Source organism: Epinephelus fuscoguttatus, linkage group LG19 (assembly GCF_011397635.1).
Source record: "Epinephelus fuscoguttatus linkage group LG19, E.fuscoguttatus.final_Chr_v1".
Classification (NCBI taxonomy): domain Eukaryota; kingdom Metazoa; phylum Chordata; class Actinopteri; order Perciformes; family Serranidae; genus Epinephelus; species Epinephelus fuscoguttatus.
Window position 1 is genome coordinate 30,055,172 of NC_064770.1, and position 17,853 is coordinate 30,073,024.

General features: G+C 40.6%; 1 protein-coding gene across 3 annotated transcripts; it reads left to right on the forward strand.

Moving 5' to 3' along the window:
* The first annotated feature begins 2,734 nt into the window (after nt 1-2,734).
* On the forward strand, nt 2,735-16,361 carry LOC125879266 (cytoglobin-1-like). Of its 3 annotated transcripts, XM_049561020.1 has the most exons (7): nt 2,735-2,885; nt 2,985-3,127; nt 7,306-7,537; nt 8,993-9,153; nt 12,467-12,549; nt 15,514-15,557; nt 15,685-16,361. In XM_049561020.1, exons 2-5 carry the CDS (start codon nt 2,985-2,987, stop codon nt 12,528-12,530), a joined length of 600 nt encoding a protein of 199 aa, XP_049416977.1. In that variant the 5' UTR covers nt 2,735-2,885; the 3' UTR covers nt 12,531-12,549; nt 15,514-15,557; nt 15,685-16,361. The 3 variants fall into 3 exon arrangements, with proteins under 3 accessions (XP_049416977.1, XP_049416978.1, XP_049416979.1); XM_049561021.1 differs by lacking the exons at nt 12,467-12,549; nt 15,685-16,361; XM_049561022.1 differs by lacking the exons at nt 12,467-12,549; nt 15,514-15,557; nt 15,685-16,361 and adding an exon at nt 9,445-9,470.
* The last annotated feature ends 1,492 nt before the right edge of the window (nt 16,362-17,853 follow it).

Below are 17,853 nucleotides of genomic sequence, written 5' to 3' on the forward strand. Positions count from 1 at the left end.
GTCCTTGTTGTTTAACCAGAAACAGCCTCCAAGTTGCTATCACCACACCCACCAGAATCCATTTAAATAAACAGTAATTTAAGCACGTATAGAGCCAGCATATTTTCATCTTTAACTAACTGATTTAAGGGTTTATTTCAACCAAACCAGAGTTGGTGATTGTTGGTTTTATTTTGCCTCTGTCAACTTTGAATAAAGTGTGTTTTGTACTGATAAAATAACTGTATATTTAAACTGAGTCTGGTGGGCTTGGTAAAAACAGTTTTGGGTCTGCTTCTTGTTTAAAAAGGATCTTACTCTAATAAAAAGGTTTTTCTCTGTAGGGATCCTTTCTATAATGTTGTTATTCTAAGTGTCTGACAACATTATAGAAATGATCCCTACACAGAAAGACCATTTTACTGAAGAGTAAGTTCCTTGTTGTTTAACCAGAAACAGCCCAGAAATTGCTATTGCAAATCCCACAGTAATTTTATCATCCTTTTTTATCCCATGTTTTTGTTTCTAAGTGGCTACGGGTAACAACTTTTTTTTTCTTAATTGGTCCAGTAATGAGCAAGAGTTCTGCAGCTGGCAGCAGCAAAACAGGCTGCAAGGTAATCACTCAGGACATGTTCACATTGTCTAAATATGTCCACTAAAAGTGTTTTTTTTTTGTCCCCGTGGAGAAAGACATTTTTGTTAAAGTGTAAGATCCTTTTTTTAAACAAGAAACAGACCCCAAATTGCTTTTACCAAGCCCACCAGACTCCATTTAAATATACAGTTATTTTATCAGTGCGAAACACACTTCATTCAAAGTCGACAAAAGCAAAATAAAGCCCACAAAGACTGTCTTGGTTCATTGTTCCACTGTTCCAACAATCACCAACTCTTGTTTCAGCAATAACAATTTCAGGGCTGTTTCTGGTTAAACAACAAGAATCTTACACTTGAATAAAAAGGTCTTTCTCTGTAGGGATCCTTTCCATAATGTCGTCAGACACTTACAATAACAATCTGAGCCTGTCAGTGGCAAAAACAAAAAGCGCTTTTAGTGGACCTACTGTATATTGATGGTGCTCAACTGCCCACAGAAGTTTGTTTTGCTACTGCTGGCTGCAGCCCTCTCGCTCAGTACTGGACCTTTTCCAAAAATTGTTGTTCCTATCAGTCACTTTGACAAAACATAGGAAAATAGGGCCCAAGTTAATATGAAGTTACCCTTTAAGTGTCAGTGATTAGACAAGATAATAGCAGTTAGCCTGTATGTCATTCAACTAAAGACCTGTATGCATAATCTTTGCCTTCAGTTTTTGACAGATGGGGCACCACCTGAAAAGCTACATTACTGCAACTGTCCACTAGATGTCATTACTCATTTGCTCCTGACCTGCAAAGTGGCGTTATGTCTCTGGATGTAGCATAATGAGATCATGGGATCTTTGTTTTTCTGAGCAGAGTGGGCTAAAGGTATAACATTATTTATATGACCCAGTCTGATTTTGCAAGTGTGGGTGCACAGACTGTAGAAACAATTACAAAGCATTACAGAATGTGTCTGACTTCCTCTGTGGAGACATAAAGGAGCAGAGTGTGTTGATCAATCATTGACCAAGTCTCTTTGTCTGATCAATAACAACCTCATCTGACCAGGACCAGCCACATTTAAAATCATAAACCTGTACAGTGAGAAGGAGGGGCAATACATGGACTCTGATTTTATTGCTTTTAACTGGGAGTGCCTGGGGTGGACTTGAGTAATATTCACCGAAGTTAAAATATTTACAGTGTGATCGGCTGGTATAATAAGAGGATTAAACTCTGTTGTTGGGCAAGGTGGCACACGTTATTCTTCCGAGACATTTGAGACACAGCAATCCTGGAAATATGAGATGTGACAAGCACATGTTGTTCCCCAACATGATTGTTAATGGCATACTCTGCAGAACTCTGTCAATATTTAACATGGGTACCTACTGTACATTGATCCTCCCCATTCAGGCAGTAAATCACCTTAATCTGGCTTTTCTTGCAATATTTGATGTCTTCCCCCTGCTCTTCTGTTTGCTCTCCTTTGACAGCTAACCCACAGCTTCCTGAGTAATTGACCCCATTTGCCCGACCCAACCCTGAAACTTGATTCAAAACACTGTCTAGTTTTCAGCTGCCACAACACAAGATAAGCTCTGCCACAACAAAGGTGGAAAATGTATGCATTTGGAAAAAGTGCACTGAGAGCTGCGTGGCTCTCTTGAGGGTGTGTGCATATAATGAAAAGTGTGAAGTAATGAAAAAATGGACGCTCCTATAATCTGAATCTTGAATCTCATAGAACAAACGAAATGAAATACGCCTGCCCTAATTCTGATGGACGTCACACTGTTTAATTTTGTGTTTCTACATTTACATCAGCAGGGCTTTGTGAGCAATTCAATATTACAGGTTAATCTCCTGGATAGTCTGGAATGGTGACGACAACCACAGAGGTAAAAGGTCAGGGTACGTGCTCCTTTATCTTATTCCAGTGTCATAATCTTACATCGCATCCATGCTCACCCAGTGCATGTGTTATATATCTGATGCTCTTATTAGGGATTTGTTTTCTATCTCATCATGATTTCATCAAACACCACCTACAAAGGTGAGGTGGGTAGAGGGAGAAAGATGGAGGGAGAGACAGAGAGAGGGAGGGAAGGGAGAGTGTAAAAAGAGAGTACAGAGGCTCCTCCTCGTTCGCTGCGTGTGTTTCTTGTGTTTTTTCTGCCTGTTCTCCACTCACACTCTCGCTCAGCAGAGATTCAGAGGTGGAGAGCAAAGATTCTCACTGGGAAAAAAAGGGGGGGAAGGGAAAACAGATTTTCTTCCTCTCACATCAAAAAAAGAGACACAACCAAGAAATAAAGGTAGTGTTTATTTTTGAGGGTTGGGGGGGGGGGGGTACTGTCATCATCAGCCCTGCCTTCCTTCTGCACGTGCTCAGCTCTGCACAACTGTGTTCCCAGATGGAGAGGATGCAAGGAGAGGGAGAGGTGGACCACCTGGAGCGGCCGAGCCCACTGACTGACAAGGAGAGGGTGATGATCCAGGACTCCTGGGCAAAAGTCTACCAGAACTGTGATGATGTCGGGGTGGCCATACTTGTCAGGTATTTCTGTTTGTTAGATTTACTCCTGTTTGATGAAGAGTTCGGAAGATATTTGATAGTGTGACAGAGAAAAATCATGGTGGAGAGGGTTATAAATGCTGAGTATAATTAGAAGGGAGACTGATTAGCAGTTGCATGCCACATGAAACTGCATCTCATTCTATTTTGGGACTTTTCATCAATTTTCTCCTCATTTCTTCAACTTTAATTAGTTCACCACTGATAAGGTCAAATTTGCATTTTGTCTCTTCCCCCCTCAGTAATATCACTGCACCTGCTCGAGCCACTGATGCTTTTCTCTCGCAGACATCTAACTAAATCAAGTTAAACCCAAACCGTGGGATTATCCTCCCTCAGTTGCTGAAATCAAATGATCTGACTGACTTTACAAGTTTCCACTCTGTCCAAAGGAACTCAGTCAGTTGTATTTTCGCACGTGATATTCTCACCTCTCCTCCTTTTTCTTAATCCTATTTATGAAATAGGAGAGGCAAAAGATAAACATTATAATCCATCAGTCAGACATCTTTGGCACCAAAAAGGGTTTCCTCCCCTGGAGCAGGTCAGTGTTTTGAATGCTTGTATGGAGCACCGGGGCAACCTGCAGTCAGACCTTTAAAATGTCCCTCATGTCTCTGCAATCACAACATTCATCATTATAAGTATTGCTGAATATTATTCATCTGTCATTTATACATTTCAAGGAGAGCGTACAATTTTGTTGGAGCGTTCCTGCAGTTGTTTTTACCCCTGTTGTTATCTCGCTTTAATGTTTACTTTGAGAGCAGCGAGAAGAAGCAGCTCTAAAAACAACCATCTGCAGGGAATCTGGAAATGGTGTGAGGGCTTTGACGTCCTTCCACGTGTGACGAGATTCTCTGCATGACACAGCGTGCCTACATAATCCTTTCTGATTGCAGGGGGTGAAAGTTGAGAGGGAGGTGAGCAAACGCAGGGCGCAGTTTACAGTTACAGTCAGTAAAACGAATGACTATTAGGATTTAGCTGCAGCACAAATCAGAATCTCATTCCTCTTCTTTCTGTGATAAAACTCAATTAATTTATCTCAATTTCCCCATATTTTTTACCTCCACATTCCTTCATAAAGACCCTACGACCTTCAGGAATTTGAGGAATGAGGATTGATCGATAAGCATGACCATGGTAAATTCTCCTCGCAACAGTAAATAGTAGATCATTGTCACTCCACCTGAACCTCAGTGCCAACTTAAATCCTTTAAGCTAAATGTCTCAAGGTTAAAAGATCTACAGTAGCAAATTCTGACGCTATCTGAAATTAGAAACTTTCTCTGGAATCAGCTTTTCGATTAGTCTTGAAGAATAGATAAGAAAGGATTAAAATACATACAAAGTACTAATGAGGTTATTTATATGCAACCACAGGTCCTGTAATTACAAGAAAGAAAGATTAAACACCCTGGTTCCTCATACTTTGCTCCACAACTTGCCAAGGCCTTTCACCCACAGGTGACAGATTGAGACACCACCTTTCATCGCCTCTCTTTTCAGCCATTTTAATTGACACTTGAAACTAATATCCAGCCATATGCTTCAGAGCTAACAGAGAAATATTTGCTTCCTTTTTGTGCTAGTTGTTGCAGAGACAGTGGGAGATGGGACATCAGGTTGAGATAGCCAGCAACCAGATGCATTGGCCCTCTTCCCAGACTGTGGGAGGGGGGAGTTTTTAGGCTCTTCTTTGCTAATTCTCTGTGATACCTCTGGGGGTCAAACCAGGATATAATTCAAAGGAAATGTCTTTGAACTGAGTATTTGTTCTTAGAAAGAGAAGGATGTGCAAAGAAATGGGCCTGGAACTTGTGCAAAAATAATACTTATGCCAAATGAAACATGAAATGCGAGCTATCGTTGCTGTAAAAATAATTCTCAGCCATACAGTAAAAGAAAGGCAGCTTCAGTAGTGCTCATGGTACCCTGAGTAGTCATTTTCTTCACGTCGCCCTCTCTAATTAGCACGTTTCACCTTTTGTTAGGAATTGTGAAATCATGCAGGATCCTGGGCCCTACTTTTGAGGCATGACAGGAACCATAGTACAGAACCAGTCAGATGCCTGAGCCAACAGGTTCACAAGGGGGGACCACATATAGTAACAAGACTGTGTGAATCCAGAGACCAGATTTCTGCTGCAAGATATGCTTTCAGTTATAAACTCAGTTATATAAATCCTGTGGCAAAGGATGTTATTTTTCTGCTTTATTCGCGGCGGTCAGCAGCTCTAAAGCTCAGCGGTTCAGTTGGTTCAGACTGGTGTCACTGCCAGGGCATCAAAAAATGTTGCTTGGGCAATGGCCCTCACCATCAGGTGCACAATGCGCCCTTTAGTGTCCGTATGAGATCCAGTGTAAAGCCATCCCCATTATTATTATTATTATTATTATTATTGGCAAAGTCAGCTTAAAGGGACAGGTTACCCTAGAATCAAAAATACATATTTTTCCTCTTGCCTGAAGTACTATTTCTCAGTCTAGATAGTTTTGGTGTGGAGTGTTGAAGATATCGACGTAGTCTGCCCTTTCTGGAATATAATTGAACCAGATGGCACTCGGCTTGTGGTGCCCAAAGCGCCAAAACAAATACATTTGAAAAGCTCCGCAGCAATGTCTCTTTCCAGAAATCATGACCCGGTTACTCAAGATAATCCACAGACCTTGTTGTGAGCAATTTCATGTAGGGGCTATTTTCTTTCTGCCAAACTACACCCTCCAAGTATATTAGCACACAAAAAGGAAGTGTGCATCTACTCATGAACGTGAGACTCCTGCTCGTGACAGCTCAACATGTACACATGAATGGCGTCCTCCTCGGCTGAGCTGTAACATTAGCTAGCTTAGTGGTGCTAGGTGAGCTAGCAGAAGATGCATGCTAACTTTTGCACAGTGATACGGGGATGGATGTGGTTTGGTAGACAGAAAACGAAGTCTTTGGATTATCTGAGTAACCGGGTCATGATTTCTGGAAAGAGACATTGCTGTTTAGTTTTTCAAATGTATTTTTTGGCACTTTGAGCACCACAGCCTGAGTGCCATCTAGTTCCATTATGTTGGAGAGAAGGCAAACATTGCTACAGCCGATATCTTGGTCATTTAGCAACTCACACCTAAACAATCGTTGATGAATAGCAATACAGGTAAGGAGAAATATATGTATTTTTGGTTTTGAGATGAACTATCCCTTTAAGGCATGTGGGAGTATAGGACGATGGGTCCAACAAGCACAGGACATTGACCCAGGAAACCGCTGTTCATTTCCCGTGTAGAACTACAAGTCAGCGTTGAGTCATTTTGTCACGTCAGTCATCGTCGTTAGTCGCGTCAACCACCATCTTTTAAGAACCCTAACCAAATAGTTTTGTTGCCTGTTGGGGGTCATCAAAGTTACCCCTATACCCTTGCATATATGGTCCCATCCCTTGTTTGTTAAGGGATTGGACCAACTTCTACCAATGTACAAACTCTGAGATTACACTGAAGAAACTAATACCTGCATTTATCAACACCAGAGCTGAAACAGTTGTAAAACAAGAATTCCTCCCTGACACTACCAGAGTTAGATAAACCTTCAGGAGAAATATACATACATTTTATCTGATGCTGCAAGATTTATTTCTACACTGCACGTAATTATATAATCACCTGCAGAAAAAAGTATGAGGAATTATTAATAATAAGAGGTCAACTTATCAGCAGAGAGCTTATCGTGCCTGCTACTGAATCACTTCATGAGCCAAAGTATGCAGAAGAAAAAGTCAGGTATGATAGAAGAGGATGTACGTGCAAAGTCATCAAACAAATGTGTTCATCTGTTGTGGTTAATAACTTTAATGTGCCATTTTATGTCATACTTCCCCCGCAGCTGAGTGTTTTTCCTTCACTTTTGAAATTCTTTTCAAATGTATGGGATACACGCCGTACCCAGATAATAGCTTAGAGCAAACATTTAAAGGGAAAATATGCAGCACTCTCATGTCAGTGCTGATATTTACTCATGGTATCTTGCCAGCTCAGAAAAAAAAATGGACGTGGGTTTGCAGGATCAAGCTGGTGCAGGCTGAAGGGCGATGAGATTAGCGGAGCTTCGCAGCAGCTGCTCATACTCATATCTCTCATTTACTTTGTTTCCCCTTCCTCCTTTGCAGGCTGTTTGTGAACTTCCCCTCATCCAAGCAGTACTTCAGCCAGTTTAAGCACATCGAGGAGTCGGAGGAGCTGGAGAGGAGCGCCCAGCTTAGGAAGCATGCTCGCAGAGTCATGAATGCCCTCAATACAATGGTGGAGAGCCTTGACAACGCCGACAAGGTGGCCTCGGTGCTGAAGGTGGTGGGCAAGGCTCACGCACTTCGACACAAGGTGGAGCCTGTGTACTTCAAGGTAATAAGAGAGTGACACACACACACTCAGAAACTAACTTTAATGGTTAGATTAAAAAACAGTAGTTAAAGCTGCCTTAAGGTTTTTCTGACCATTAGAGGGCACAATCTAGTGAGGAAGCCTGGGTGAAGATGGGAACGAAAGAGAAACACCACAGCTCACTGTGATAGGTTGAGAGACGTGTCAGATAAGAAAATATCATAGATTGTATAAAATAATGGAAGTAGCCATCAAGATGTCACCCACTGGTTGGTGGACTCCCATTTTTTTAGCGTCGAGTGTGGCATTTTTGCTGTCACCATCTTGGATTTTGGAGCCAGAAGTGATCATATTTGGATGAGGTAGCTAGCTGCTAAGTTTTGCTGGCAAAAAAAAACAGGCTTAAAACTATTAAAACAAAATGTTCTTACTAGAAAACAGTATACAGTCTTTTAGTTCAACCAAACACTGAACAAGACTTTATTATGTGACCAAAGCATTACAATTAATTTTCATGAACTGAAAACATGCCGATATAGCAACAGCTATGGTTACACCTATACCCGCACGAAGACTGGCCAATCATAACGTAGCATCAGGTCGGCTCAGACCAGGGTCTAACACAGCTGTGCTTCATTGACTCTAATGCAGTCCTTTCAGATTTCCTTCATTTTCAGGCTGGTTTTGTGGATTTGGAGCTAAATGTTGTGCCTGAGGCACGTCGTGTATTAATGATACTCGTTACCTGGAGAGGTTGGAAAAAGACATACGTTTCTTCCCTGTTCCAAAACCAAAATCAAACCCTGAAAAGTGTAGGGTTAGCTAGCTAGCTACTGAAGATATAGCCTACTGAATGTATACACATGCTGCTTTTGCTTTTAATGATTATAACAGTGAAACAAAGGCCGACCCTGCTGTACAGGAACCAGTGAAGGGAAGCAGGGAAACTTTGCTGATATTCAACCAGCTCTGTGTCATCGCATTGTGCGCAGATGAATGTTGTTTGACTTCCACTGGAGATCCCTGCCCGTCCGCCAGTGGAGGTCCAGGTGCTGGGAGCAGCAGCACGGGGGCGAAGCCAAACACCGTTAATCTGCACACACTGTGATGCCACACAGCTGGTTCAATATCAGCAAAGTTTCCCTTTATATTCATTGTCTTGTGTGGCGATCAGCAGTGATGTGGTGGTTCACTTTTACACTGTGATCTGTAGCCTATAGTTCGGCTTTAGCTTCTAACTATCTTTGTCTTTTTAACCTGTTGTTGCTGCTGAGTCAGTTTGACATCCTGGATATATCCTTCAAACACAGACTGTAGACCCCTCTGTCTGCTTCTCTCTGTAATCACTCTTTCATTTCTCCAAACATATGATCATATTTCTTCAGGGAGTGCAGTTAGTTACAGCGTGGGCTCCATGTTTATCAGCAGGGCCTAGCGAAAGATCAGTTGTCTTAAGTACTGTTGTGTCTTGTCCAGTTCCTGAGTGGTGTGATACTGGAGGTCCTAGGAGAAGTGTATCCGGAGGTGGTGACACCAGAGGTGGCCGCAGCGTGGACCAAACTCCTGGCAACTGTCTGCTGCAGCATCTCAGCCGTCTATGAGGAAGTGGGCTGGACTAAGCATTCAACTTCGACTGGGTGAGACTTTTAGTGTGGGTTTAGTGGACAACAATCTCCAAGAGACTTTTAAGTTTTGGGCCACGGCCTCCTAAGAGAGGAATGAATTAACTGTACTGACCTTTGAAGGGAAGTAATGTATCTAGGGACAAATACAGTTTAATATAATCTAAGATAATCATGGGCTATGGGACATACACTCAGAATAGAGACGGGTACTGTACCCTTTTCATTGCTAACTTTTTGTGTGTGTGTGTGTGTGTGTGTGTGTGTGTGTGTGTGTGTGTGTGTGTGTGTGTGTGTGTGTGACAGAGAGGGACAGGGAGTGAAAACATAAAGCTCTTACAATACTCTTGTAAAGGACCAAAATATTTAAAGGAGTGAGCAAAGAGGAAGAAAATGCAAACGTAAACCCGACAGTGGACAAGAGGTCACATTTGACTTGGATGTGCCTTCTACTGAATGTGTGGATTTGGAAACTGCCATGTAAATATTTAACAAATATCGTGTGATGTTTCCTTTCCTCCCCTTTCTTTTACCAGTCTGTACTACTTGTGTTTACTTAACGGGATATTGAGACATTTTTACATTTTTAACAGTTAATTGTGATGATTGTACATTTTTTTTCATTATAACTCACCTTTGTATCTGTATCTAACACAATTTTGAAATAAAAATACAAAGAAAAGCCTCATTTTCACGATGTTAAATCCTTTTAAACTTATATCTGCTCTAATCTGATTCCCCTGCATGTCTGTGTTGTAATAATTAGACCTTTCCTCTGTCTCGCTTGGCCTACTGCTCCCTTCTTCTCTGCTTGAGTCAGCAGTGCTAAGTATAAGCTGCTGGAAGTCACTATTTTTACCCCCATTTATCCCACTGTGTTCCATCTTTTCATTAGATATTGTAGGAAGACTGCAGCAATTAACTGGTTTTATCAAGATATATGATCATTTGATTGGTATCTGTTAATTCTTGCGATAAAAAAAATCAGGCTACCCACAATATCGAGGTTGATTTTGCTTGCTGTGTTGACAACATGGGGGCGAGGTGGGTTGTTTTCAGAATAGAAACACACAGCATGCTCTGTTTACCTCCTAGTCCTGCCTTGATCCTGGCTAATCCTCTGAGCTAATCTCCCCAATCATGAGTGAGAGCCAAGAGGAAAGACAGGAATAGTCAGATTGTTACACCACTTTTTGCCATTCGAGCCTTTCAATGGAAGGAAAGGTCTCAGTGCTTTGAACCATCATCGGCCTTGAGGCAGGAGGTCCTTGGGGTTAGGACCATGTGTACCACTTTGGCGGTCCTCACCACCATCGCTCTGATCCTGCGGCAGAGATTCTCCAACAAAATCAAACCGTGAGTACTGATCCAAAACAATTACTGGAATAAAATGTTGACATTTTACATTTTATATTACATTTGTATGTTTCATATGTATCATATATAGTTCTGTAGTGACATAGATCAGGTTAAATGTATATGAGCTGAGTCTCTCATCAGGAGGAGCAGAGGATGGTAGGTAGACGGACTGACACAAAACAGGTCGGGACATTCCCAGTTGTCTTTGAAGAGACACAAGCAGATATTTTTTAAACAGATTGCAAGACATATCCAGCTGTGTTTGTAGCTACAAAAGTGGGTATTTGTAAATGGACGTTCAGGACATTTCCAGCAACAAAAGCGATTATTTTTTAAATGAGTTTGGGACATTTCTAGCCATGTTTGTAGTGACAAAAAACAGGTATTTTTTAATTACAGTTTGTGACTTTTCCAGACGTGTTCCAGTGTCAAAAGCAGGTGTTATTTCACAAGAGGTTGGAACATTTCCAGCAGTGTTTGTAGCAACAAAAGCGGGTGTTTTTACATAAGAGGTTGGAACATTTCCAGCAGTGTTTGTAGCGACAAAAGCGGGTGTTTTTACATAAGAGGTTGGAACATTTCCAGCAGTGTTTGTAGCGACAAAAGCAGGTGTTTTTACATAAGAGGTTGGAACATTTCCAGCAGTGTTTCTGGCGACAAAAGCAAGTGTTTTTCCAATTAGAGGTTGGAACATTTCCAGCAGTGTTTGAAGCAACAAAAGCGGGTGTTTTTCCATAAGAGGGTATTTTTTCACGAGACTCTGGGACATTTTCCGCAGTGACAAAAGTGGATGTTTTTAACCACAATTCAGGACATTTCCAGCCATGTTTGTAGCAATATAAACGGCTATTTTTTAATGAGAGTTTGGGACATTTTCAGCCATTTTTGCACAAACATCCTGAGTTTGGGATATTTCTAATAGTGTTTATAGTAACAAAAGAAGGCAATTTTTAACACGTGTTTGAGACATTTACAGCTGTGTTTTTAGGGACCAAGCCAGGTATTATTTCACAAGAGGCTGGAACCTTTTACAGCCATGTTTTTCATGATCAAACCAATATTTTCAGTCAAATCATTATGTTTTCCTAACCCTACCCGAATGGTTGTTGTGCCTAAACCTAACCACACATTACAGTGTTGTCACATACCATTTCAAATTTAAAACACATCCCCGAAATATGAAAAGTACTTGCAGAAATGTACAATGCCAACATTTATTCCGACGACTGGGTTGACTTATCATGAACCGTGACTTTTAATAGGCACTAAAGAACAGTGGTTGTTGAAAATCTGTGTGTTTTCAGTTATGAAACAGAAATAAGAGACTAGTTTTTGTCAAGATTTGGATTAAGACTGGAGTGCCTGACAAATAAGATAAATTCAAGAGCTTGAGGCCTGTGAGAAAAGTATTTTATACTTCATAAAATAAATACATGTAAAAATGTCCACCAATACAGCAGATATGAACATACACATACACAGAAAGTGCAAGGCCATTTCATATGTGGGGGAGTGAGGGAGATAGGGTTAGACTTATCTGCATCATTGATTTGAAATCACTCCAGTGATTATTTTAGGGTACGCCTTGAGCAACAGTGTCGGATTAAGTGGCTCGATACATAACAGTGTATTCCAGGTTTTCTTTTTTAATGGAGAGATGAATGGAGGGGAAAGCATCAGAGCTCTTGAGCTCGTGGCTGCTAATTGACTCAAAGTGCAATCTTCTCAGCCCCCCCCCCTGGCCTTGCTCAGCCACTCACACAGCAATGGCAAACAATACCAGGAGGCTACGGCACCACGGAGCATGGCAACAGCTAGCTTACACAATTATGAGCTAATAAACACTGAAACCTCCTTTTTAAATGAGTTCCTTAACCAAACTGTTTCCAGTTAAGTGTGTTCAAGAAGACACTGTGATGATACACATGGAGCATTTAATACTGAATTCTGCTAATGTCCCGTATCACAGGCAGACAGAGGAGACAGACGTGCCATACACAAAGAGCAATGGAGCAGCAGAAACCCAAAAATGACAACAGTGAACATCACAGGGTAAGGACACACAAACAATCAAGTCAGTGAAAACAGACTAAGCAAATGTACTATACAGCCACAGGGGCCTTAAAGGGGTACTCCCATGACTTTAGTACTGCACTTGCAGGCAGCAGAGGCCAAATTAGCCTGACTTTAATTGGTTAGTTTTGGTCCAAAAACTTGCAACATCCAGCTTGATAGCATTCCCTGCCTGGGAAACACCCATGTTCGCCAAGGTCCAGTTGGAAAACAAGATTTTTAGGAACACTTTTTTTTCCATGAGTCACATAGCTTCCTATAATTTTCTAAAAAGGAACGCACAAGTTCAAGTTCAAGAATTTTTATTATCCCCTTGGGGCAATTAGTTCCACAACTAGCAGTTATCAAAACAACATAGAAACCAATATATGTCAAGACAGCACACACAGCAAGTCAAAACAAGTCATATAAAAGGCTAATCGCTGCGGGGACAAATGAATCCCTCAGTCTATTTGCCCTGCATCTCGGCAGCAGATATCTGCATCCGGACGGATACGACCTGAGCTCTCCATGAAGCGGGTGGTCTGGATCTGCCACCTTGTGCACATCGATGAGGTTGCTTAGGGCTGTGCCAGCAATTCTACTGCACACCCTGATAATTTCCAACAGTTTGTTCCTGTTCTCACATGTCAAAAGTCTGAACCAGCAGATGAAGTTAAAGGTTATTAAAGACTGGATAACACAAGAATGCAACACAATGTTCAGCTTTCAATTAATTAACTTTAATTATTTTGAATAAACTACAGAATATTTTAACTAGTGCAAAGATGGTCATCATGCACATATATAAAGTTATATTAAAATTAAAGTTTAAATTTAATATCAGTGGATATAGTCTTGGCTTTCAATGGACTTGTTTATTTCAAGAGGAATTTTCTAAAAGAACAATTTTTTTTAAACTTATCCAACTCAGACACCTGTGTCAGAGCTTTGTGACTATTTACAACCAATTTTTATATTTCTCCCCAGAAAACTTCCTTGGGAATTATCAGGAAATAGTGGACCTGTCAGATAAAGCATTACTGCTTTTTGTTATAAAGCTGTAGTCTCATAGTCCAGGCTGAGATAACCATCACCTGTGAAGAATTCCAAGATTGGGTGATTCCGTAAAACCTCGGACTACGTTCAATCTCTCTGCTACTTCCTGCATTAGCACTGAATACTGGCATTAGACGTAAATGGTGAGGTAGACTCGCAAGTCAGTCTTTAGACGCTTTGCTGAAGCCGGAGATCTCTGATTGTCTGGTGGCGAGACTAATGGTGAGGTGCATAATCACTGAGTCAGAGTTTATTATACCCAGATATCACAAAGTATGTCTGAAAGGACTGAACATTAAATAAACCACTAATAAAAAGCATTAGCGAAATATAAAATAATGTACAAGTGAAATAAAATAGATAAAATACCTAACACATTGCAAACAAAATATTTAGAATATTTAAAAAACTATATAAACTGTGCAGGTGAAAAGTAAGGATTTAAGCATTTTCTTGGATTTAACAAAGCTCCTCCAGATCCACAGAAGACATTAGACATATGGATGGATTACTGAACAGGCTTACCGCACATGCACAGGGGCCCAAATGTCAGTCCCCCCTGACCTTCACCTGCAAAATGTCACTCAAATTAACACGTGCTGACAAGGAAGAGACTCAAAACGACAACAACGAGATGCAAAACACCCACAAAGACATGCAGAGACGCACAACAGTTACGAAAAGGGGCAAAACAACCATGAAGAGATGCAAAATGACCATGAAGAGATGGAGAGCAGCTACAAAGAAACACAAAAAGACCACAAAGAGACATAAGCAACAACAAAGACATGCAAATCAGCTGCAAAGAGGCACAAAGTGACTCACTACGACCACGAAAGGGGGCAAAACATCCACAAAGAGACATACAGTTATCAAAAACAGATGCAAAATGACTACAAATGGGGCAAAACATTCACAGACACACACACACACACACACACAAAATAGAAAGAGAACCGAAATTACCACAAAGTGACACAAAACCACAGAGATATGTGTAACAACTACAAAGAGATGCAAAACAACAACAAAGAGAGGCTTAACAACCATCATGTGTGTGTGTCTTGCTCCTACACAGGAGAGGCGGTGGGGCTTTCTGCGTGTCTGTGCCCAGGGGCCCATTGTCTCATAATCCGTCCATGATAATACAACAAATAACAAGTGACTGATCAGTGTTATTCAGATGTAAAATCAGTGGCGTTTCCCTTTAAGAATAACTTTTGCACTTCACCTTGGACAAAAGTTATTTGAGGCGAGCCGTGTTTGTGTTTTTGGCAGTATTTTAGAAAAAAAAAATTGGGCTAATGCGAAACAGTTTTAGAGAGCAGTAGCGTTTAAAATTGATTTAGGTTGTGAATTCAAAACACTGCCAAAACTGAGAATCACAGTGGGCGACAGAGACAGGAAAACATCTAAGCAAGACAAAGAGACGTTGACAGTAACGTTGAAGTGGTGTGTGTGTGTCAGTGTGTGTGTGTGTCAGTGTGTTCGGGGAGGTTTACAGACGGGGCTCCAGACAAGGGGAGAAAGTGGAGCAGTGGAGCATGTCACAGAGGCACAGATGCATAAAGAGCTAAGATGCCTGCCCCACATTTAGCTTTTAAGTATTCACTGCTACGCTGCTAATGCTAAATGATTCAGAGGCAGAACAACAATCCATCATCTCTTCGGAGGGTTATTATAAATACATTACCTCCCTACAACCACACCGCTTAATGCAGCTGAAAGATCTCACTATGAAGTAATAAACTACTAAACATTGTACCTAATGCTGCACAAAGTATGCATGCAAATCCCAGGACTTTGATGTGTTTGCTTTCATTTGCTTTATCAATCATTTTTATGGAGGCAAGTGCATTTAGCTGAGTCAGGGTGATTTATTGTTTTCTGATTATTTCCCTGCAGACATGACCAGAGTAGGCCATCATCTCAAGTCTGGTGAGCGTCAGGTGAGCTCTGTCATATGTTATATTTAGAATGCACCAGAAAACAAATTGTCAAAAAAAAAAAACAACAGTATTTACGTCACGACTTTGAAAGCTACAAACCCTGATTAGTTTTCTCTTTTGTTCTCAGCGGCATCTGCTATCAAGACTTATTTCCCTGGATGCTATGCAGAGAGATTTCCTGTAATCTTTTTTCTTGCTTTCTGTCATTGATCAGACTCTGATTTATCTGCACTTGACAGCTCACGCCAAGACTCCCACCAGGATTTAAAAAAAAAAAAAGAAAAAGAAAAAAGAAAAAGAAAAGTGGGGCTTGAAAAACAACGAGGCCTGTTTTGATCATGGCTTCCCCTATCTGTCCTGCAGACGCTCTCACCACTGGAACAAGAAACAGTGACTCCGGGGTGAATTCCAGCTCAGAAGTTGAAGCCTGACAAATGCCATGCACTGATCATGAAAATTTACAGCACTGTCACTTCAAAGTCGGGTATATGATCAGAAAGTGATAAACATGTTATGTGCCTCTGCATAAAAACAAGCAGTAATAATTTCTTTGATTTCCTGCTTTTGCTCATTTTTAAAAATAATGATCTGTGTTACATGTATGTATGTATGAGGACAGGATGAGCTGTGATGGATATTTCTTAAAGAGTAGTGTCTCTTAATATCGCATAAGTGACCTAATTTCTTGAGAAAAAGGGGCTGAAGTCATGCATTGTAGTGTAATGTATTGCATTGTGTATGGCAGGTATATCAATTCTGTGAATCCCTTAAAGGTTTATGTTGTTCAGACAGGAGCCCAAAAATAAAGCAATGGAATGCATTTGACTTGTGTGTCATTGTGTGCTTCAGAATGCAAATGAAGGTGGTCTTTCACATGCACTAAAAATATCTGTGTTTGATTAGCTGATGACTTTTTTTTAAAAGGGTACATTTCTATTATCAAAACAAGAGAAAGCATTTATTTTCCTTTTCCTTGCAGGCTTCCGTAGTTTGAACAGTCAGTTTTGCCTCTTGACAATACATATGATTGTATTTATTTATTGTCTCCATCCTGTGCTGTGAGTAATGTCTTTTGCCCCCGAAAGAGTAAAATAAATCTTACAATTTGCATATTATTATTATTATTTGCACAAGGCTGACATTACAGCAAATGGTGTTATCCTTCAAAGTACATATGAATTTTGCCTGCACTTTTGCCTCACAATCAATTATGATCTCTAAAAACATTAAAGTTGTGTTTTTCAGCTATTTCTTCTTTGATCAAGTCAAGGAAACTATAAATAACTTCTATAGTTTCCTTGGATTAGGTAAAAGTATGAACTTCCTGCCTTGAGATCATCAGTGCGCTCTTAAAAAAAAAAAAGTCATAAATATTGATATTATGGATTGATTACTGAAAAGGGCCCCACTGCCCTAAGTTGTAGTGGTCCTGACATCACCTGCAAAATATTACTCAAAGTGACACTACGAGGAGACTCAAAATAAGCACAAAGAGACGCAAAGAGAGCCACAAAGACTACAGAAAGGGGCAAACAACTACAAAGAGACACAAAGCAACTACAGAGATACACAAACTGACAACAAAGAGACACAAAACAAGGGGTGGGCAGATGGATACCAAAATATTGAGACTACAGATATGTTTATGTTGTGAAAATCGATCCCTGCATCAGTAGGATTGATATCAAACCAGGGATCCGTTTCTCTCTTCTAGCTTGTACCCATTTGTATTTCAAGAGCAAAACTGTCAGTGTCAACAATGATGTACTCTTTGCTTCTCCTCTGCTGTTATGTTGTGTGCACTTAAATCAACATGCATAAACAACTTATGTATCGTGCGTATGCAGCACACAACCTGACTATTTAATCCAACGCATGATTGCAATGATGCCTGACCGAGGGAGGAAAAAAACCATGGGAAAGAGAATGTGGTGCTGCAACAACAAGGAGGAAGGAGGAGGGAATGCAGCATCAAGACCCCGAACACAGAAACAGACTTCACTGGCAGAGTCTTTTCAGAGAGGCTCAGGCAAGAAACATCCAGGTAGTTGTAAAATTAACATTTTAGTCAAACCAGATCTTCAGCCTCTTCACCTCAAACTGTAATTTTTCATCATAAGCTGTTCAGTAGTTTCCGTATCAGTATTGGTATCGATATTTCATGATTCTGGCTTTGCATTACATGACATCAGATCAAAACTACATTTTGTGGTTATCGTTCACCCTATACAAAACCACAGAGAGAAGCACAATGACTACAAAAACAAGCAAAATGACAAGTAAAGGAGGTAAACAA

Coding starts and splice junctions, on each gene's coding strand:
- LOC125879266 (XM_049561020.1), top strand. CDS start 2,985: ATGGAGAGGATGCAAGGAGAGGGAGAGGTGGACCACCTGGAGCGGCCG. Junction 3,128..7,305: donor GGGGTGGCCATACTTGTCAG/GTATTTCTGTTT, acceptor CCTCCTTTGCAG/GCTGTTTGTGAACTTCCCCT. Junction 9,154..12,466: donor AAGCATTCAACTTCGACTGG/GTGAGACTTTTA, acceptor CCCGTATCACAG/GCAGACAGAGGAGACAGACG.